Consider the following 23631-nt stretch of genomic DNA (forward strand, 5'->3'; position numbering starts at 1 on the left):
TCATTGTTCTGACACACAACCCAAAACTATCCACAACACTACACACTAACTACACAAGACAACACACTAACTACACACTCCAAACACGCTAAACGTCACAAATCTCACATCTCAAAACTCCTAAAACTTCCCCCTCTTCCTAAACAACCAAATGTCATGTTGTCATATCATTTTTTGATTGGTCAACATGGTGCATTTTTCCACCAACACGAACGGGCTGTTTTTTGTTTGCTCATAAGCAGAGTGCTTGCTGTGCTGTCCTTAGACAGTAAACGTGACGAAACTATTGAGGAAAAAACACGTGTATATCTTGTTTATCATGACTCTGGTTTTACGTGGCCTATCAACACAATTTAAAAACTGGTATATGTCACCTTGTTGCTTTGTCTTTAAGTGGTCATGTGATTGGCTTACCTACTTTATTCTTCCTCAGTCAAACAGCAGCACTCATGCGATTGTTTTGCCCCCTTAGCTCCAGGTGTTGTGCTAGAAAGTGATCGTCGGGCAGAAAGTGATTGCCGTCCATGGGAGCGCACGAAAATGCTTAAAGCTGTAGCGTCCAGATTACTTACAGCTACTTCCGTGCAGCTGATATGAGATGCGGTAAGCTGAACACAGCTTCAACTGTCTGTTTGTTGAAAAACAGTAATGCGACCGCATTTTCTTGTTAGTAACAGTAACGGCGTTGTAACGATAGAAATAGTAATTAGTTAGATTACTCATTACTGAAAAAACTTGTAACGCCGTTATTCCCATCACTGTTCACAGATCAGTATAACTCTGATCTGTAACCAGCTCCTTTATTTACATTTTGTAAATAAAGTCTTGGCAATAGAAAATTGTAGTCAGTATAATCTTTTAATAATATAAGTTTGCATATGATAGAATACTGCATGATGACCTCTTTATAACTCAGACTGTTTTGATTCACTGTGACCCGTTATCATGCAGGGAAGGAGCAGTACCTGCTAGATAAGAGCTTAATAAGCAGTTTCACTTTGTACCAGGTAGAGGAGCCTCTCCTGGCACACACACACATATCCGCACATGCTCACGCATCAACATTCCACTGAACAAACGTATTCACTGTTGTATTACTCTTCTTGTGTATAAATTAAGACCAGGGCAGTGGCAGAGTGCGAGTCCCGGAGCCCTCACTCCAGGTACAGGTGCTCTGTGGCTGCCCTTGCATGCAAGTAAAACTGTGTGTTTCTCCTCTCTGATTCTCAGCTGAAGAAGTGTCTTAGAGTACATCTCTTGACAAGTCTTCAGAGTTGTTTTGTTGTCAGAGTGGCAGGTAAATTAACCCTAAACTGGGAGGACTGAATGGGCCTTTCAGTGATTCTCTGAGGAGCCAACAGGTTCAGCAGCGGTCAGGGTGGCGTTAACAAGCTGCAACTCACATCTTAACACTTATACGTTAGCGATATTAGTATTAAATTGTTAATTAAGTATTATATTGTAGTACAACTGTTAAGGGATTTTACTAGGATTTTAGGATTTTAGGATTTTTATTATGTTATGCTTAAAAGTACATTTCATTATCTAGATGTGTTTGCTCTTTTAGTATTCAGTTTAAATAGAGAAGTTACGCTCTGTTCAACAGGAAGCCTGCATGCAGCACAGTTCTATTTTATCTCTTCCTGTACATGCTACACGAATATGCTTGAAGTATAAATAAAGCCTAACAACTGTTCCAGGGTGTGAGTCTCCGTTGAGTCTCACCTGTGTACACGTTAACTGGCAAACTGTCTGAGTGTCATTATTCTGACCTGAGTTGCAATACAGGAAAACTCCTGACATTTCTTGGTCCTTCGAGCCGGATTGGGACACAACACTTTTGTGTGATCCCACGGGAAAACCTCATCGAGTCCTGACGTCGTGAGAAGCCCGCGCTGAAGTCTGTCGACAGCTCCACTCTAGGTAGAGGATAAAAGACCAGAGACGTGACATTCGGGTTCTGGCCAGCGTTCTTAAAAGTGGTCCACGGCGGTGGGGGTCGATGAGGCGGACCTGTGAGACCGGCAGTGAATCAGCAGCCAGGTGAATATTAACACTCTGAGACACCTCGCGTAAAACGTATAGGCTCGCCCAGAGGGGTTGGTAGCATTCCTAAAAGTAAAGGCTCGTCTGAAAAAGGACTGGTAGCATTTTTAGGAGTATTTCTAAAAGTAAAGGCTCGCCTGAAAAAGGGCTGGTAGCATTTTTAGATAAACCTCGTCCGTGAGAGGACTGGTAGAACGTAGAACGCGTTGAAAAGGTATTGTTGTTGTTTTATTTTTGTTGGTGGAATAAGTTGATTTTACAGCACAATAAGGAGGCTGAACTATTCCACTAATTTGTTTACTGTAGGCCACCCAAGTACTGGTGAAGAGAGAAAAAGGTCGTGTTTCATCACGTAAAGTTGACACCGCTTTCAAGAATAGCTTGAAAGTAAAAGGCCGTGTCAACTACCTCTCTCGATTCTCGTGCCAGAGAAGGTGCCGCAGTTGTGTAGTTGTAAAGGATTAAAATGGGTAACGAAGCTTCAAAACTCACTGCTGACGAGCAGTGGTTAGAGAAAAAATGTCCAGGCGCCGGACAAATTAGTGCATGTAGATGGAGAAATCCTAAGAAAACAAAATGTCCCACTTGGGAAGGAAAATGTAGCCCATCAGCGTTAACACAACTGAGGGAAGCTCTTTTGAAAGAAATAGCAGAGACAAAAAACTTAAAAAAGAAAGGAAAACGCTCGCAAGAATTACAATATTTCAAGGCCTGGAAGGTAGAAGCAGCTAGGCGAGAGGAAAACAAAAAGAAAAGACAAGAGAAAAAAGAGAAAAAGTCAGAAAAACAGAACATAACCGCCAGTTTAGTAAAACCGGAAGACGAGACACTGTGCGGTGCTCACAACATGTGTATTAACCACCCACCACCATATGCACCGCCACCTCCCACTTCTGCAGCCACAGCTGCAGCATCACCCACATCTGCAGCCACAGCTGCAGCACCACCCATTAAACACTCACCCATATCAGGAAGAACTAGGTCACACACACATCATCATCCTTATGTAAAAGCACAGACAATGCTAAACAAACTCTCACTCAAAAATAGCCCACAAGAAGAAATAGGTCGTGATCCCACTGGGACCGACCTCTGGGGAGACACAGTCGACCCGCCAGCCGCTGGTATCTACCCAATGGTAGCAGTAGCTAACCCTAGATTTGGCCAAATAATAGGGCCAGAAGGACAAGAAGAGCAAGATGACCGCCCAAACATACATGTTTTTCGTCCGTGGTCACAAAAGGACAGACAAAACGTCCTGAAAGACGTTCCTCCACTGAATGAAGGTTTTATACCATGGAGGGATGCTGTAGAACTGATCAGGAGGCAATGGTATTTAAACGGTCATGAAATGCTTCAAGTAATGCAAGATTTATTAGGTTTAAAGATGGGAACAGTTAGAGGAGATTATACCGGCTCAAACGCCGGGGGTGTAGCATACGCACCAGGAAGCACCGACCTAATCAATGACCTAACAAATTTATATGAGAGAATTAGAGTACGGTTGGCCCCAAGGGCTGACTATGGAAAAATAGGAGAGGTGAAACAAAAAGAAGCCGAAACAGCTTCTGATTTTTTGGACCGGCTACGCCCGGTTTTTAGACAGCATTCAGGCCTAGATTATGAAGAAGCCCCAGAGAGACCATACCAACAGCAATTAAAGAACGCATTCTTAAACGGTCTCCTTCCCCCAGTTAGAGCCCATGTTGAAAAACACTGGGTAACAATGAACACCGGTAACCTAGCAGATGCTCTGCAGTATGCAGAACATGCAACCCGAGTGGTAAAAAAGAAAGAGAAAGAAGTATGTCTGTGAAGGTTCTCAGTCATCCAGGTCATTGTAGTCAAAGGAGTTTGCAAAGAAACGCGTCTGGACTTCTTTGAGTTGCTTGAAGACGTTTCACAAGTGGAATCCTTCACTGCGCACATTAACGCCGTGGATAAAAACATCAAGTTCACCAGGGAAGACACTAAGGACAACTGTTTGCCTTTCCTGGACTGCGCTGTGCACATTGAAGAGAATGGCAACCTCAACATTGAAGTTTACCGGAAGCCCACACACACGGACCAGTATCTCCTCTTTGACTCCCATCACCCTCTGGAACACAAACTTGGAGTAATTAGGACCCTACACCACCGGGCAGAACTTGTTCCCTCTAAGCCTGAAGGGAAAAAGAAGGAACACACACATGTAAAGGAAGCACTGAAAACATGTGGTTATCCTAACTGGGCGTTCATAAAGTCAGCAAAGAGGCACAGAAAAGAAGATCAGACACCAGCGAGGGAGGATAAGAAAGACAGATGCAACAACGTTGTCATCCCCTATGTAGCCGGTGTATCAGAGAAACTCAGGAGAGTTTTCTCCAAGCATGACATCCCAGTGTACTTCAGACCCAGCAACACACTCAGACACAAACTGGTTCACCCGAAAGACAAAACTCCAAAACACAGACTGAACAACGTGGTGTATGCTGTACAGTGCAGTGAGGAATGCCCGGACCTCTACATTGGAGAGACCAAACAGCCACTTCACAAGCGCATGGCACAACATAGAAGAGCCACCTCCACAGGACAAGACTCAGCAGTCCACCTGCATCTTAAGGATAAAGGTCACTCTTTCGAGGATGCCAATGTTCACATATTGGACAGAGAGGACAGATGGTTTGAAAGAGGAGTGAAAGAGGCCATCTATGTCCACTGTGAGCGACCATCTTTGAACAGAGGCGGTGGTTTACGACACCAACTGTCTGCCATCTATAATCCAGTTTTGAGTTCCCTCCCCAGACGCCTTAACGCCCACTCACATCCTGGGCCATCTGACCTCAGGAAATCACATGATAGGGTGGGGCCAGGTTTCACAATGAGCTCACCCGAAACCCTGGCTGATTAGGTCCCACACCCACTTTCACACCTTGGCGCATGTGATTAGAGGATCACCAGGGGGTCCTTTGTCCCTCCTTGGGGGGATACTCCCACTGGGTTTAAATCTGGGACTCTCGGCCATTTGACCTTAGAACTGAAGAAGCTTCTTGGATGAGAGGTGAAACGTCTTCAAGCAACTCAAAGAAGTCCAGACGCTTTTCTTTGCAAACTCCTTTGACAAAGAGAAAGAAGGTGTTTTCACTGTGGATCCTGAAACAGGATTCATAGCATTTGCTGGTGGATACAGAGGACAGAGACAAGGACAGCAGAAGGGAAAGGGAAAGAAAAGTGGTGGTTATAAGGGTTATAAGGGAGACAGGGGACAAAGGGGTGAGAGAGACTATCGCTGTTATAATTGCGGAAAAGAAGGACATTTTGCAAGGGACTGTAGGCACAAAAAGGATGACTCAGGAAAGGGTCAGAGTAAGTGACTAGAACAGGAAACAGAAGAAGAAACAGAAATTTTCAACATAGAACAGTTGCTCCTAGGTTCTGAACCCTATGTTTTTGGCAAATCATGCATGTTCTGACAAATACTTTTGCTGAAGTTTCGAAATCTTGGGTATAGAAATGTTTAGAGAGTATATCCAACATCCCTCCTGTCGACACGTGAGTAGAACCGTGTGTCACTAATGCTGCTGTTTTGTGTAGGGATTTTGGTAGTATTGGTTTGCCATTACAAGTCATCAAATCATTTTCTAGCTGTGCTCCACATTTTAACCATTTCTTTTGTTCTGTAGTTGGTGCGGCTTTTTGTTCGTTTATAAGCACATCAAGTGGTATTTGCATTGAGGAGTCAGACATTAATGTGTCTATAGAATAAACATTTTATTCACTAAAATAAAATTACAAATTAATCAGACTAAGCTATATTAACTGCTGTGGTTTTGTACTGTGTGCTGACTGATCTGTAAAGGACCTGAACTGTCACAGTATGCAGAAGCAGACTGTATGTATAGTGAACAGTGGAAGCAGACACAAAGGAACATGGGACCAAACTTGAATTAACAAAAAGTGAGCAGTTTAATATGACTGATGGAGAAATACAAAGTAATGCATAAGGCAAGCAAAGATGAGAATAAACAATAACCTAAACTGGGGAAGCTAAAAATAAACATGAAAAAGCATAAACATGAAACTTGTCGTGGATACAAAGATACCTGAAACAGGAAGACATGACGCAAAAGACAACAGACGACCTGACACTGAACAAAGGAGGACTTAAGTACACAGAAAGATGTGTGAGAGGATGGGGAACAGGTAGGATCACAGCTGGGACAAATCAGACCGAACGTGACAAGGGGAAGCAAAACTAGACACACTGCACATAGGACAGGGAAACAGGACACAGGAAACAGCATGGAACGCAGACATGACAACACGAACCTGACACCATAAGATGCGCAGACATGAGACACATAAAGGGCGAACATAAACACAGGGGTAAAGGACACAAGGGGAATCGAAAAAACAATGAACTATAACGACAACTTAGGCAAAGTAGAAATTCCTAAAGGACTTAAACATGAACTATAAACATCAAAATAAGCTAAAACTTTAAATGCTGGGTCAAAAGACCCATGATCATGACCTGAACAGGTGGAACTGATTCTTAAAGAGTCCATTAAGCAGTTAAAAAGAAGCTGAAGATTCAGGACAGCATGGAGTTCAGTCCGCAGCAGTCAGACGATTTTGGTGTCGTACTTCACGTCCTGCAAACATCGACACGATACGTGAGCCCTGCTCTGCAGCAAGTCCAACACACCTGTAACCTGGTATCTGTCCATGACCAGGATTCACTTATACTAAGTCACATGAAGCTAAGTTTTGACCAGGACATGTCCTTCAACGCACATATTAAACAAATATGTAAGACTGCTTTCTTCCATTTGCGCAACATCTCTAAAATTAGAAATATCCTGTCTCAGAGTGATGCTGAAAAACTAGTTCATGCATTTATTACTTCCAGGCTGGACTACTGTAATTCATTATTATCAGGATGTCCTAAAAACTCCCTGAAAAGCCTTCAGCTAATCCAAAATGCTGCAGCAAGAGTCCTGACAGGGACTAGAAAGAGAGAGCAGATTTCTCCTGTTTTGGCTTCCCTTCATTGGCTTCCTGTTAAATCCAGAATTCAAAATCCTGCTCCTCACATACAAGGTCTTAAATAATCAGGCCCCATCTTATCTTAATGACCTTGTAGTACCATATCACCCTATTAGAGCACTTCGCTCTCACACTGCAGGCCTACTTGTTGTTCCTAGAGTATTTAAAAGTAGAATGGGAGGCAGAGCCTTCAGTTTTCAGGCCCCTCTTCTGTGGAACCAGCTTCCAGTTTGGATTCAGGAGACAGACACTATCTCTACTTTCAAGATTAGGCTTCAAACTTTCCTTTTTGCTAAAGCATATAGTTAGGGCTGGACCAGGTGACCCTGAATCCTCCCTTAGTTATGCTGCAATAGGTGTAGGCTGCTGGGGATTCCCATGATGCATTGAGTTTTTCCTTTCCAGTCACCTTTCTCACTCACTATGTGTTAATAGACCTCTCGGCATTGAATCATATCTGTTATTAATCTCTGTCTCTCTTCCACAGCATGTCTTTATCCTGTTTTCCTTCTCTCACCCCAACCAATCACAGCAGATGGCCCCGCCCCTCCCTGAGCCTGGTTCTGCCGGAGGTTTCTTCCTGTTAAAAGGGAGTTTTTCCTTCCCGCTGTCGCCAAAGTGCTTGCTCATAGGGGGTCATATGATTGTTGGGTTTTTCTCTGTATCTATTATTGTACGATCTACTGTGCAATATAAAGCGCCTTGAGGCGACTGTTGTCATGATTTGGCGCAGTGTAAATAAAATTGAATTGAATTGAATTGAATGCCAGGGTCTAACCTGCAGGAGGCTTGTGTGAGAGGGGCGGGGCTGGCAGCATCTGACCAATCACGAATAGAGAGAGAGATAGAGAGATAGAGATTTAAGACCACTTGAAAAATCCACTGAAGGAAAAAGCACCCCAGACCATTATGGCGTCCCCTCCACTGTGGTGTGTAGAAAACATTTCAGGTGGGATCTCCTTGTCATGCTAGTAGCGCTGGAAACCATCAGGACCATCAAGGTTACATTTGTTCTCATAGGAGAATAAAATTTTCTTCCACCTTTCAGATAATGTTTCAGATGATGTTTGGTGCTCTGTAGCAAAGTCCAAACAGTCAGTTCTGTGGTGTTCAAGGAGACGAGGCCTTTGAAGACGTGTGTTTGTTTTTGAAGCCTTTCAGTCTCAGATGCCGTTTGATGGTTATGGGGCTGCACTCGGCACCAGTAACGGCCTTAATTTGGGTCGAGGAGCGGCCAGTGTTCAGGCTCAGTGCTGGGGACATTTTTTGGGTCTTCCACTTGGCCTATTTGTTCCATAACCCTCAGGACCATTTAAGAAATTCCAAATGACTGTCTTACTGCGTCCCACCTCAGCAGCGATGACACGCTGTGAGAGACCCTGCTTATGCAGTTCAACAATCTGACCACGCTCAAAAAAGCTTTTTTGCCTTTGCCATCAGGACGTCATGACATTGTGACTACCTGACAGAAAATAACAATGAATCCACGTTTCTGCACAGGTTTGTCCTTTTAAAGGCATGTGGACCTAAACTTTTGATCAGCTGTAAAACAGCTTGTTTCAGTTTAAGCGTTGTTTTCAATCAACTGCATGCTCAAAAAAATGTTTTGTCTCACTCCAATTTCTTCTTGTTGCACGTTGAAGCTTGGAACCTTGTTCAGATCCATCCATGCAAAATATGATTCTTTTTTTTGTGTGTATTTTTCAAGTGGTCTTAAAGTTTTTTATTTTATGTATTTATTTTTTGTAAATGTTAATATAGTGGTGTGAAAAAGTGTTTGCCCACTTTCCTGATTTTTCTATTTTTTGTATGTTTGTCACATTAAGTGTTTTAGATCATCTAACACATGTAAACATTAGACAAAGATAACACAAGTAAACACATAATGCAGGGGAAACAACCCAAACCTACACGGCCCTGTGTGAAAAACTGATCACACCTTTGGAAGTTCAGTTTCTCTAGCCACACCCAGGCCTCATTACTGCAACATGAAATCATTGAAAGCACTTAAATAGGACCTGACTAACAAAGTGGAGCAGACCAAAAGATCCTCAAAAGACAGACATCATGGCATGATCGAAGTAAATTTAAGAACAAAACAGAAACAAAATTATTGAGATCAGTTAGTCTGGAAAAGGTTTTAAAGGCTCTGGGACTCGAGTAAACCACAGTGAGAGCCATTATCCACAAAAAACATGGAACAGTAGTGAACCTTCCCAGGAGTGACTGACCAAAATTACCCCAAGAGCGCAGCCATGACTCATCCAAAGACCCCAGAACAACAGCCAAAGAACTGCAGGCCTCACTTGCCTCAGTTAAGGTCAGAGTTCATGACTCCACCATAAGAAAGAGACTGGGTGAAGCTGAAGTGCACTTGGTTTCAGCAAGAGGACAACGATCAAAACACAGCAGCAAGTCCACCTCTGAACAGCTTAAGAAAAACAAAATGAAGACTTTGCAGTGGCCTGGTCAAAATCTTGACCCGACTCTGATTGAGATGCTGCGTGACCTTAAAAAGGTGGTTCATGCTTGAAAATCATCCAGTGTGGCTGAATTACAACAATTCTGCAAAGATGAGTGGGCCAGAATTCCTCCACAGCTGTCAAAGACTCAATGAAGTAATACAAATGCTTGATTGCAGTTGTTGCTGCTAAGGATGGCCCAACCCGTTGTTAGGTTCAGGGGGCAATCACTCTTTCACACAGGGCCTTGTAGGTTTGGGAGTTTTTCCTGTATTTTGTGTTTACCTTTGTTATCTTTGTCTAATATTTAAATTTGTTTGATCCGAAACATTTGAGTGTGACAGACATAGAGAAAAGAGGGAAAATCAGGAAGGGGACAAACACTTTTTCACATCTCTGTATATATTTTATATTTAACATTCATGGTTTAACCCCCTGTTTTTCTTTTAACTTTGAGATTTTTATCTTAATTTGAAGTTTGTCATTACAGTTGGACACTGCTGCTTATTGTTGTTATTATTATTTTGATTTTTTTAATCTCGCACAGTCTGTATATGTTGATATGACTGTCACTTATTCTGAGTTTCTGCAGTACTCAGTCCTACACAAATACACACTATTATTACTTATCACTGTCTGCACACACAGCTTTGATGGATTCTCCAGGAGTGATGACACCATTTTCCGGTGAACTGATTGGTCAGTAGGTGGTGAGATCACACACACACACACACCATCAGGTCGTCCTGTCTCTGAGTCACATGCTGAGTCTGTTCGCTCTTATCTGTCTCTCCTTCAAATAAACTTGATTAAACAGCAGCCCTTAAAGCTCTCGCACACTCTGCTGTCTGCAGTCTGTGTTCAACCTTCATGTTTTTATGATATTACACATTTGTTTAAAATCAGCCGCTCTGTGTCAGCACACCTGTCCATCTTTCAGGTTGGTCACATGTCGCAAACTCTGCCCTTTCCATGTAATTAATAAACTTTGGTTGATTTACTTAGTTGATGACCACTTCCTGTGTTAGGATAAGTGAAGCCAGATGAGGAAACGTCTTAGTACAGGCCCCAGCTTCCCACCTCAACAACACACCTCATAGCTGACCTCTGAAGGGGGTGGGGCTTCTGACACAGGTGGGGATTCGTATGTACATGGGACCTCTGAAGCAGCTTCGAGCGATTTGTTGAGAAAGATGATTGGCTAAAAACAACCCCAAAGACACAGCTGTTAAGGTTTGAATTGGAAACATGAAGAATGTGAAAAGACTGAGCTGATTCAGGTGGACACAGGTGGACTCACCTGATCAGTGGAGGTACACAAAGCGTAGCAGCTAAAGGCAGCGATACAGATGGAAACGATAAACTCCAGGAGACACAAAACAGCCAGAACACCGAAAACAGCTCTCTGGACCTGGGAGGAAAAAACAAACCTGTGCTTTTAGCCCTTTCCATTAGAACCTACTCAGATCAGGCTGAGGCGACTTGAGTACCACCTCAAGTGCGTGGGACAATTACAGCAACACGGCTGAATGTCCTGTGACGTCATTTATATGCAGCATGAACGCCATTTTCTACTTGCTGCTCGGACTGTGGCTTTTTGTCAGACTCGGGGACTGCAGTGTTGTTTCTGTGCAGCCGTTTCCCTCTTTGCCAGATTTTTAAAATGGCAGCTTCAATTTTCATAAAGGAGACGCTCTCATGACTCGTGGAGTGGTGCCACTGACAAGCCAATCGGTAGCACAATTTCAGATTACCTTGATCCAAGTAGGTACTAAAAAAGTACCTGCAATCAGGAACCACCACCTAATGCAGGGGTGTCAAACTCCAGGCCTTGAGGGCCGGTGTCCTGCAGGTTTTAGATAACACCCTGGGTCAACACGCCTGAATCAAATGATTAGTTCTCCAGGCTTCTGGAGAATTTCAAGACATGGTGAGGAGACAAGGACACATCTAAAACCTGCACGACACCTGCCCTCAAGGCCTGGAGTTCGACACCTGTGACCTAATGGAAAACCCTAAAAACCATGTCAAGCCATGCCAAGCCAACCTGAGCAGGTACTAATGGAAAAGGGCTTAAGAAATACTGATAGCCTCTAATGATAAACAGAGAACAATTGGAGACCACAGTCAATCACAGTAAATCTAGACACAGAATAAAACTCCCAATAAAAAGGACATGAATCATAATAATGATGATAATTTATAACAGGAGAGAACGTCATTGCTTCAAAAGTTTCCACATTCATTTTAAACCAGTCGCCACACTTTTCAGACTATTTTTGCTTGAAGGAACTGGACTAAAGAGCACTTTCTGCTAAATGCGCCCTAAACCTACACATTACACTTTTGTACTGTTGGTAGTAGGTGATGTGAGCGTCAGTGATGGGATGGCAGCACTTCTGTCTGAGACCTGACTGTCATGCAAGTTTTCTGTACTCGTTTGATTGGCAGACACAGCTGCTCTAAATGTTCTTCTCTTTTTTTTTTTATTAGCAAAATCAACATACAAACAAAATGCACCATATATTACACAATCAGAGAATAGACATTCCTTACATATTAGCAACTTTCATACATAGGAAAAAGAAGATATAAAAATTGGGTCCTAAAATTTAACAGATTATTAACTCAAAATCTTCCAAAAAGGAAACAAAAAAAGCAGACTTGTTCTTTTTAACTAAAGTCAAAGATTTAACGTCTTGATGCATTCTCAATCATCCAGGAAAGTAAATCTCCAAAAGTTGAATCTGTTCATCTGGACGTAGCGTTTTGTGGGAGAAACGTTTTGTCACTCATCCATAGGGATGGGTATCGAAAACCGGTTCTTGTTGAGAACCGGTTCCCACTGTTTCAATTCCTTGGAATCGTTTGCCATTTTTGCAAACGATTCCCTTATCGATTCCAGTCGCCCCGAATGACGTCACCACGTTGCGGAGCGTCGGAGCGTACCTGGCAGGAAACACGGCGCCTAAGCGGCTCAAACGCTTAAAAGTTTGTTTATACTTTACGACAACGGATTGTCATCCATTCAGGGCAACTTGCAATACTTGCAAAGTAGATATTTCATTAAGGGAGGAAACACTACGAATATGCAAAAGCATTTGCTCACAAAACACGCGATGAACTTAAATGAATGTCTTTAATTCCGCTCCGGACTCGTGAATCTCAACCCAGCAGCAGCGGTAACGTTTGCACATCATCTCCCGTTAATGCGGCAGGTAAATAGTCAACTAACAGTGCATATTATGTTAGCGCGATCTGCTTTATTACAAAACCTGCCATTGTGCATTTAGGTGACCATGATGAGACAGACAGACAGAGTCTGGACTGGCGCTCGCTGGCAGTTGTCGCTGCAGTCTACCGGTAGCGTCTCTTTTCAGGCCCGCATGTCACCGAGCAGTGACTAGTTTGTGGTCAAAACCTTGCAGCCATTTGCCACAGCAGATGGTAAGTGAATGTGTTTAATTGTAGGCAGGGACATTACTGGATATTCTTGTGTAATTGCTACAGAATAATTTATGTTATACTTTGTTATTGCTACAGAAGAATATTTATTTTATTATTTTACGTTTACAATTTTCCCCGGGGACCCTGTGACACCCCATTGAAGAGCCATAGGCTGGATCTCTTAAGATCTCACTGTTGGGTTTGTAAGGCCATGTTACTCCTAAATTTCTATCTTGTTGAAAGAGAAGATATAAAACAGTTCTAAGCTAATCGACCTTAGTGTTCTCCTTTTTAAAAACAAGAATCGATAAGAGAATCGATAAAGAATCGAATCGTTAAACAGAATCGAAAATGGAATCGGAATCGTTAAAATCTTATCAATACCCATCCCTACTCATCCAAGTGACTTCTTCAGTCTCAGCTGACTGCAGGTTTCCCCAAACCTTATAAACAGTACATTTGCATAATGACTGAAACCAGCCCACTGAAGGAACAATGGGCTGGGAGGTCAGTTCCTTAATCATAATTATGCAAATTCCCATGACCATTGATCAACAATCACTGACCAAAACCCACTGATCAAAGAACACTGATCAATGGCCATGAGTACCATTCACAGAGAGTTGGGGAATGGCTGTAATCACAGCATTGTAAGATGGCGAAAGATGTACCCTTAGGCCCCCTCCTTGATTCAGAGATGGTCTTTCCCTTTTCACGTAAATGGCCTCCTTGACTCCGCGCTCAAACCAGCGTTCCTCCCTGTCCAGGATGTGTACATCCTCATCATTGAAAGAGTGTCCACTGGCCTGTAGGTGTAAATAAACTGCAGAGTCCTGGCCTGATGAGGTTGCTCTTCTGTGTTGTGCCATCCGCTTCGCTATAGGTTGTTTGGTTTCCCCGATGTATAAATCCTGACAATTCTCCTGGCACTTAACAGCGTACACTATGTTACTCTGTTTGTGTCGGGGGACCCGATCCTTGGGGTGGACCAGTTTTTGGCGCAGCGTATTTTGGGGTTTAAAAAGCCACAGAGACTCGGTGTTTAGAAAAAATGCATCTCAACTGTTCCGATACTCCTGACACATATGGGATCACTACAGGTTTTCGCGTGGGCAGCGGTTGTCCTTCTCTCCTGGATCGGCTGGAGCTTTCTTTAGGTGCCTTCCCAGCTTTGACAAAAGTTCAGCTGGGATAACCACATTTACTCAGAGCCTTCTTGATGTGCTGTTCTTCTGCCTCCCTGGCCGCTGTGTCAGTGGGGATGGTGTTCGCTCTGTGTTGTAGCGTCCTGATGACACCCAGTTTGTGCTCCAGTGGATGATGAGAGTCAAACCTTAGATACTGATCCGTATGCGTAGGTTTACGGTACACGTCAGCTTTTAGATGTCCCCCATTACTGATGGAAATCTCACAGTCTAAGAAGGCTAACCTGCCACTTTTCATATCCTCCCTGGTGAATTTGATGTGTTGGTCCACTGAGTTAATGTGATCCGTGAAATGTAGTACGTCCTGAGATTTGATTTTCACCCAGGTGTCATCCACATATCTGAACCAATGGCTTGGTGGTGTTCCAGGGTAGGATAGCAACGCCCACTTTTCCACTTCTTCCATGTACAAATTGGCCACGATGGGTGAAACTGGGGAGCCCATGGCACACCCATGTTTCTGCCTGTAGAACTGACCCTTGTATGTGAAGTAGGTGGAATGAAGACACAGTTCCAAAAGCAAACACACTTGGTCGATGCTGAGAGTGGTCCTGTTGCTGAGGTTGGTGTCATCCTGTAATCTCTTACGGACTACCTCCAACGCTTCCGTGACTGGGATGCAAGTGAAGAGAGATGTAACGTCGTACGAGACCATGGTTTCATCTGCCTCCATAATGACATCTCTCACCTTCTCAACAAAATCCAGGGTGTTCTGGATGTGGTGTTCAGAGCTGCCCACCAGCGGGTTGAGGATCGAAGCCAGAAACTTGGAGATGTTATAGGTGACCGAGTTGATCATGCAGACAATTGGTCTTAAAGGTGCACCCTGTTTATGTATTTTCGGTAAACCATACAGACTTGGTGTAGACTCCCCTGGGTACAGCCTGTGGTATGAGGTCCGGTCGATAGCCTTGTCTTGTTCTAACTGCTTCAGACAGTCTATGACCCTCTTCCTGTAGCCACTTCCTGGGTCTCGTTTCAGGGGCTCATAAGTATTTTCATCACTTATAAACTTCATCACTGAGTTTATAAGGTTTGGGGAAACCTGCAGTCAGCTGAGACTGAAGAAGTCACTTGGATGAGTGACGAAACGTTTCTCCCACAAAACGCTACGTCCAGATGAACAAATTCAACTTTTGGAGATCAAAGATTTAACCAACAGGTTTGAGTCGTTTTTCCAGTAAGCTAGGGTTGGTTTGGTCTTAAAAAAAAACAACATTTATGTATAAATTGCTTGCACAAGATTAATAACAAATTAACACCATAATTAGCTTTCTTTTCTTTCAAAAACACTCCAAACATTATCATATTTAAGGTAAATGGGGTAATTTGAATCCCACTGGAATAAAGCCAGATATGCAAATCCAACCAAAATACTTGTATAAAATTGCACAAAAAAATAGATGGTCCAAATCCTCCTCTTCTGTTTCACAAAATACACAATTACCAGTTTCTATTCTGAATCTATCACCAAGGAGTCTATTTGTCGGGTAAATTTTATTCAAAATTTTAAATTGGACTTCTTTCCCGGCACGGTAGTTAGCACTGTTGCCGCACAGCAAGAAGGTCCTGAGTTCAATTCCACCATCAGGCCGGGGTCTTTCTGTGTGGAGTTTGCATGTTCTCCCCGTGTTTGCGTGGGTTCCCTCCGGGTACTCCGGCTTCCTCCCACCGTCCAAAGACATGCAGCTTGTGGGGATAGGTTAATTGGATAATCGAAATTGTCACTAGGTGTGAATGTGAGTGTGAATGGTTGTCTGTCCCTGTGTGTTGGCCCTGCGACAAACTGGCGACCTGTCCAGGGTGTACCCCGCCTCTCGCCCTATGACAGCTGGGATAGGCTCCAGCGCCCCCCGCGACCCTGAAAAAGGATAAGCGGAAGCGAATGGATGGATGGATGGATGGATGGATGGATGGACTTCTTTCCCTTTAGGAGGGATAGGGAAGGTGATATAATTAGTTCTTATTCTTTCAATTTCTTCCCTTTGGAAATCTTTTAATATGTAATTACGTCTAAGTAAATTTGCAGAATGGAGACTCCTTAATGAAGATCTTAGAAACTTATTATAGCATTTAACTGAATACCATCTATATATAATTGCCTTAACTTGGGGGAGATGTCAGCATATATTATATCATTTACAACTATGTTTTTAAGTGACAATGGAATGGATTTTATAACCCAATTAAATTTACTTTTAGAACATTGGATATTAAATTTTTGGCAAAAATCTTGATGTCCTAGAACGTGTCCCTCCTCATCTACAAAATGAGCAATTGCCCAAACACCTTTTGATAACCAATCTTGAATAAAAATAGCTTTTCTATTCATCAGTATATATCTATTGTTCCAAATTGGGCTATTATGTGGAGTGAAATTATGTTTAAATAACATTTTCCAATAAAGAAGGACCTGTTTATGGAATTCAGAGTTTAACAGGTAGCTTAGTAAGATTAAAGTCACACTTTAGGAGAAAATCGATACCCCCCAATGTGTTAAAGACCTTACTTGGTATAAAAAACCAAATGGAGAGTGGATTATTTAAGAAGGATTTTAACCATTTAAGTTTCAAAACACCATTCATTATATCAAAGTCAATTGCATTTCCACCACCTTCAATGTATGGTTTAACCAAATCATCTTTAGATATATAATGGCACTTATTCCTCCAAATAAAATTAAAATTCAAGCTATTAATTGTTTTAATAACTTTATTTGATATTGATAAAGAGTAAGCTCGATATATAAATCTAGATAAACTATCCATTTTGGTTAATAATATTCTTCCAAAAATTGTGATGTCTCTTTGTAACCACTTATTTAAGATTGTCTTACATTTGTCAACATTATCTGAAATATTTACTTTTTCTAAGACTTTGTGATCTATAGATATAGATCTATAGATATTTTACCTCCTTCTTCACCTTTATATCGTACAGTAATTGTGAATGACACTCCTTTAATGCCAATAGTTCACATTTGTTTAAATTTAATTTTAAGCCTGAAGCTTTTGAGAATGTAGTGATTATTTGTTTTACCAGGGGAATCTGATGTTCATTTTTTAAGAAAAGAGTATCCGCAAGTTGACTAATTATTAAAAAATTATCCATAATCTCAATTCCGGCAACGCTGCTGTTCTTAATTAGAATTGCGAGTATCTCCACAACCATTATGAATAACAGCGGAGAGCTTCCACACCCTTGCCTGATTCCTCTTTTGACGCTAAATCTTTTACCAGTGCCATAGCCTAACGACACAGAGCTGTTTATATCATTATAAAGTATATCTATTATCTTCCTAAATTTATCCCCAAATCCAAATCGAGTTAGTGTTTCTAAAATAAAAGGATGTTCTACTGAATCAAAAGCTTTATAAAAGTCTATAAAAGTCTAAGAAAAGAATGAAATTGTCATCACTAATTAAATCCAGTAAGTCTAAAACCAATCTCATATTATTATGAATGTTCCTGTCTTTTAAAAACCCTGATTGTGTCTCACTAATTATACTTGAAAATCCCTTGTTTAAGCCTTGTTGCAATTGAGCTAGAGAAAATTTTATAATCTGTATTTAATAAAGTTATGGGCCTTTAGTTATCCAATTGTCATTTATCTTTATTTGGTTTAGAAATTAATGTAATTAATTCTTGTTTCATGCTAGACATCAATTCTCCCTTTTCAACACTTGCCAGTATAGCTTTGAATAAAATTTCCCTTAAGTCTTCCCCAAAAAATTGGAAGAAATTAACTGTAAGCCCATCTGGACCAGGGGATTTATTAAGCGCCATTTTCTTAACAGATGCATCTAACTCTTCAATTCTAAAATCAGATTCACAAAATTCCTTAAATGATTCATCAATTTTAGGGATCAGATTGTCTATTTGATCAAAAAAGGCATCACAATCTGCTTGGGAGAACTGTGAGGAGTATAAATTGGAATAAAATATATAAATTTCATTCTCCAAAATTTTAGGATCGTCACATTCAATGCCATCAATTAACAGGGAAGATATAAAATTTCTTTTCTGTCTGCTGTTTTCTAAATTAAAAAAAGTATGAGGAATTTTTTTCCCCCTCCTCAATCCACTTGGCCTGTGAATGCACAAAAGCTCCTTCTGCTTTATTTAGGTAGAGCTGATCTAATTTAGTTTGCAACTCCATAACTTTACTCCTTTCTTGGCTATTTAGATCATCTTTACTACAGCAATAAGTAATTTCTTGGAATAATTTACATTCATATTCTCTTTGCTTTCGACTTGTGTTTTTATTGAATTGAATACTAAATTCTCTAATTTTGAATTTAATGAATTCCCATTTACTGATATATCCTACAATTAAATGATCAGCCATAATATCGTTTATAACTTTTTTGACCATGTTGCAGTAATCTTCATTTTGTAAAAGTTTGGCATTGAACTTCCAATAAGTTCTTTTATTTGATTTTCTAATTTCCGATTCTAAGCATAGTTCTATAAAGTAATGATCAGAAAGGGGTGCATTTGACATCACAACTTTTACAGTGTGGTTAAGAATGTTGTCACTTCCTAGCCAATAGTCTATTCTAGATTTACAAGCTCCATTTGGTTTAAACCAGGAAAAGCTCTTAATTCCTGGATTTCTTACTCTCCAGATATCTGTCAAATTGTTGTTTATCAAAAAATCTATAATTAGGTTATTTTTTTGTGGTCTACCTGTCCTTGAGGGCCATCTATCAGTCCATTCATCAGGAGTCATATTCCAATCACCACCCATCAAAATGTATTCAGTAGGGTATCGACCTTTAAGTTCAAAAATATTTAAAGTTATATCTTCTAACATAATTTTATTCTGACTTTCATTATTATATCCATAAACGTTGACTAAAATGAAAAACAAGCTTTCAACTCTCATTACAGCAATCAACCAATGACCATTCAAGTCAGTCCGTTGTATTACAAGATCCCCAGGAAAGTTATTGAATAAAATTGCTACACCCCCCGACCTCGTTGAGCCATGGCTAAACAGGATTTTGCTGCCCCATTGGTTTGACCAAAAAGATACATCACTATCAGATGAATGAGTCTCTTGTAGAAAAATACAGTTTGATTTTTGACCTTTGCAGTACAAAAATAAGGCTTTTCTTTTAACAGATTCTCTTAAACCCCTAACATTTAAAGAACCAAAACAAATGTTAACATTCAACATGAACTATAGAATATCACTCACCACGTGAGAAAAAAACGAAAAAGAAAAAAGTACTAAATGCTGAGCTCCTCAGACCGCGGATAAGTTTCCACTATTTCAGTTTTTTGTCCTTTTTAGTTCTCCTGTCTTTCCTCAACTTTGTGTCCATCAATGAAGGCATGTGGACCACGAAAGTAGGCTCGTTTACCTGCACGACTTGCCTCCTCCACCAGAGGCCATAGGCGCTGTCGATCTTGTATGTCCTCCTGTGATAACATCTCTGCGAAGCTGATGCCTTCTTGCTTGCAGGTTGAAGAATCTTTGGTGCGCCTCCACAATTCTTCTTTGATTCGCCTTTGTGTGAATAGAATAATGATGTTTCTGTTTCTGCCATCAACTCGTTTCCCTAAGCAATGAACAATATCAACGGCCTCTTCTAAGTTCAAGTCAGGGGCAATCTTCTGAAGTGTTTGCAAAACCTTCACTCTAATGTTTTCGTCTTTGTCTTTCTTCACCCCTTTCAGCTTTAAGCACCACCTCATTCGGTAGCGCTCTTGTTCTCTCACTCTTCTTTTCAAATCTTCATTTTCTTTAAGGAGCTGTTCATTCGCATTTGCCAGTTTAACAACTTTCAGTTTGAAATCGACTATCTCTGCAGCATTAAACTCTATAGCCTTAGCCAAGCTGGCAACCATAGCTGCACTGTCTGTTTTGTTCCTTGATATCTTCCAGTTGTATTTCAAATTTCTTCTCAAGTCCCAGAATGGCTTCAAAAATAGTTTTATTGGAGATATCATCTTCCTTCTCTGAAGATTTTGTTCTTTTCTCCTCTGGCGGTTGTTTTGATGGAGTTGGGGGCGCTGAGTCTGCTCCCCGTTCTCGCTTGTTTAGGCCCACGTTAGCAGCTTCAGTGCTAGCATAGCCATGGTCACTGACTTTAGCATGCGAAGACGTCTTAGCATTGGGGTTTGACGGCACAAATTGCAGCTTTGCATTCTTAATAACCTTTTGGGCATCCATAGTTATAATTCGAGTGGAAGGAGAATAAAGTTACTTAACAAATTTTGCGGTCTTTCTGAGCTCCTGAAAAAACACGACTGTTCAAGCCGCCATCTTGGTGCCTCCCCGCTCTAAATGTTCTTTGTTAAATGTGTTTGAAAACAGCATGTCTGTTTGTTCTCCACAGCTACAGTAAGAAGGGCTGCAGCTCTTCAGTCAGCCTGTAGATGGCGCTGTCCTCTACAGGCATCTGGATAATTTAGTCACAACACTGGAGGGTAAAATAAGTACTACATAGGAGGCCATGTTAGTGAACGCTGGGAAAGAAGACTGTAGTAAAAGTGATGATGGTTTTCTTTCACCTTGGTGCACCTTAGGCATGATTCAACCTGTTCAGTCATTCCAGTATGCAGGGATCATTTAGATGTTAGTACACTGTGACTGCATGAAATCCCTTTTTCTAATAACCAAATTCTATCCCTCCTTTATCAAACATACATTTCAGCTGTTACACAGAATAACAGGGCTGCTTCTGCACCTGTCACTGAGTGACGTCTGTCCTTCAGATGCTCTGTTAGCTGCTGCTTTTTACATGGATGTTACTGGCAGCAGGTCTGTAGTTTTCTAAATCAGAACGATGTTCAATGCTCCTCTGATTCTTCTGTCTTTAAAAACTCCCTCATCTGAACACAGAGCACTGAAGAGCTCTCTGAGAATCTGGTACCTGCAGAGGAGGTGTGACCACAATCAAGAGCCACCCCCCAAAATCCTTCAGCGGCTGAAATCAGATGTGTAGAAGATTTTGTACAATATAAAACAAAATGTCTTACCCTTTCATAGTTGGGAGTGAATGACCAGTCGGGGGTACTGGTGTTCAAGTAAGAGCTACCATAATAATGATAATCATAATGTGGCCAAAAGGCTTCCAGGATGTAGATGATGATGGCAGCAGCTGAAGAAACTGCAGCAATAACATTGGCTCCCAGAGCTCCTCTCACCTGCAGAGCACAAAACAGGTCAGCACACCTGGAACACCTAGCAGCACCTGAAAGGCAGATTAAACCTGTAGAAACTGCAGCTCACCAGAGTCACGGGACAGTGTGGAGACTAGTTTTAGAACAGATGTTGGAGAATATTTAATCCTGAAAAAAGTACCTTTAACCACTTTATTTAACATTGATTATAGACCTGTGTCCTAATGATGGGACAGCTTTCCTTTCTGCTTCACATTAACTTTATAAATACAGAAATGGAGCTCTTTTCCAACCTGACTAAACAGAGCTTTTAATCGTTTTCCTCTCAGTCACACTTTAATGCTGTCAGTCTGCTAATATCGTACTTTCATCTTACTGGTGACCTGCCCGTGGTATATTCCATCTCTCACCCTATGAGAGCTGGCATGGGCACAGCCTTGACTCTGAATTAGAGAAACGAGTTTGAAGCCTAATCTTAAAAGTAGAGATGTCTGTCTCCTGAATCCAAACTGGAAGCTGGTTCCACAGAAGAGGGGCCTGAAAACTGAAGGCTCTGCCTCCCATTCTACTTTTAAATACTCTAGAAACAACAAGTAAGCCTGCAGTGTGAGAGCGAAGTGCTCTAATAGGGTGATATGGTACTACAAGGTCATTAAGATAAGATGGGGCCTGATTATTTACGACCTTGTATGTGAGGAGCAGGATTTTGAATTCTGGATTTAACAGGAAGCCAATGAAGGGAAGCCAATACAGGAGAAATCTGCTTTCTCTTTCTAGTCCCTGTCAGGACTCTTGCTGCAGCATTTTGGATTAACTGAAGACTTTTAATGAGTTCTTTCCACACAAAGAGCAGGTCATAGTTTGGTTTCCCATCACTGTACCATCAAAGACCAGAGGTTTATCCACAATGCTCATATGAAAAAAGGAAAAAAAAGGTGCTTGCCAACTGTAGCTACAAGATGAAAGTAATGTAAAGGACGGATCCACATATTAATTGACAGATGAGGTGCTATATGACAGCGCTATGTGAGATGAAAAGAGAGAGATCACTTTACTTTGGTAAAGGTACGGTGCTGTCAGTAGATCTATTCATGTTTCTGTATCTTTCATGTGAATATACTCATAGCTGGACTTTATAACCTGAATTTATTTGTCCAGTTAATAACATGAGCTAGATAACAGAAAGCTATGCTGCTATGTTGGATATTTTTAGACTCACCAGACAACAGTTAAGGGATTTCCCAGCCGATACAGTCACAGATCCAGCTAAGACAAACTGCAAGAGACCACAAACAGGGTGCCATGTTAGCACAGATAGGTGGTGCCTAAAGCTACCTTACATGTCCCAGTTTAACTAATTGTTGTGTGTTATCTGGCTTCATGGATAGATAGAGCTGGGTGTCATCTGCATAGCAGTGAAAATTTACGCTATGTCTTCTAATGATACTGCCTAAGGAATGGATGTATAATGTAAACAGAATTGGTCCTAGCACTGAACCCTGTGGAACACCATAATTTATATATATAATTACTTTCAGAAAGACATCTACTGTGATAAAGTCTACTCTCCACTGCTGTGTAATCAATTATTGTAAATGTAAATGTTATCAGGACAGACAGCAGAGGGTTTTCAGGAAACACTGTTAAATGTTCAGTTTCTATGCCATATATTAAAACAAGATCTAGAGTGTGATTAAAGTGGTGGGTGGGTTCTTTTACATTTTGAGAGAAGCCAATTGAGTCTAATAACAGATTAAATGCCATGTTGAGGCTGTCATTTTTAGCATCTACATGGATGTTAAAATCACCCACAATAATTATTTTATCTGAGCTGAGCACTAAATCAGATAAAAAGTCTGAGAAATCAGAGAGAAACTCTGTGTAAGGCCCAGGTGGACGATAGATGATAACAAGTAAGACTGGTTTCTGAGTTTTACAGCTGGGGTGGACAAGGCTAAGCATCAGGCTTTCAAATGAATTAAAAGTCTGTCTGGGTCTTTGGTTGATTAATAGGCTGGTGTGAAAAATTGCTGCCACACCGCCCCCTCGGCCTGTGCTTCGAGATTTCTGGTAGTTAGAATGACTCGGGGGTGTTGATTCATTTAAAGTAACATAATCATCCTGCTGCAACCAGGTTTCTGTAAGGCAGAGTAAATCGATTTGTTGATCAATTATTAAGTCATGTACTAACAGAGACTTGGAGGAGAGAGACCTAATATTTAATATTTTTTATGTTTAAGTTGTTTGTTGCTGGTTTTTAGTTTGTTTTTTGTCTGTTTGGGAGCTGACACGGTCTAAATGGAGATGGGT

General features: G+C 41.2%; 1 protein-coding gene across 2 annotated transcripts in view; it reads right to left on the reverse strand.

The window, feature by feature from the left end:
• Window positions 1-5967: 5967 nt before the first annotated feature.
• The window catches only part of LOC102080590 (membrane-spanning 4-domains subfamily A member 15), a 36603-nt gene continuing 18939 nt past the window's right edge, over window positions 5968-23631 (reverse strand). The window contains exons 3-7 of one of the 2 annotated variants that reach the window (XM_019365113.2): window positions 22541-22597; window positions 21178-21345; window positions 10837-10947; window positions 10642-10737; window positions 5968-6680 (exon numbers count right to left, since the gene is read on the reverse strand). In XM_019365113.2, coding sequence (XP_019220658.1) covers window positions 6651-6680; window positions 10642-10737; window positions 10837-10947; window positions 21178-21345; window positions 22541-22597 — 462 coding nt within the window. In that variant the 3' untranslated portion in view covers window positions 5968-6650. Of the gene's footprint in view, window positions 6681-10629; window positions 10738-10836; window positions 10948-21177; window positions 21346-22540; window positions 22598-23631 lie in introns of both variants that reach the window. The other variant, XM_019365112.2, reaches the window with a different exon arrangement.

The sequence above is a fragment of the Oreochromis niloticus genome, linkage group LG11 (genome assembly GCF_001858045.2).
Source record: "Oreochromis niloticus isolate F11D_XX linkage group LG11, O_niloticus_UMD_NMBU, whole genome shotgun sequence".
Lineage (NCBI taxonomy): Eukaryota > Metazoa > Chordata > Actinopteri > Cichliformes > Cichlidae > Oreochromis > Oreochromis niloticus.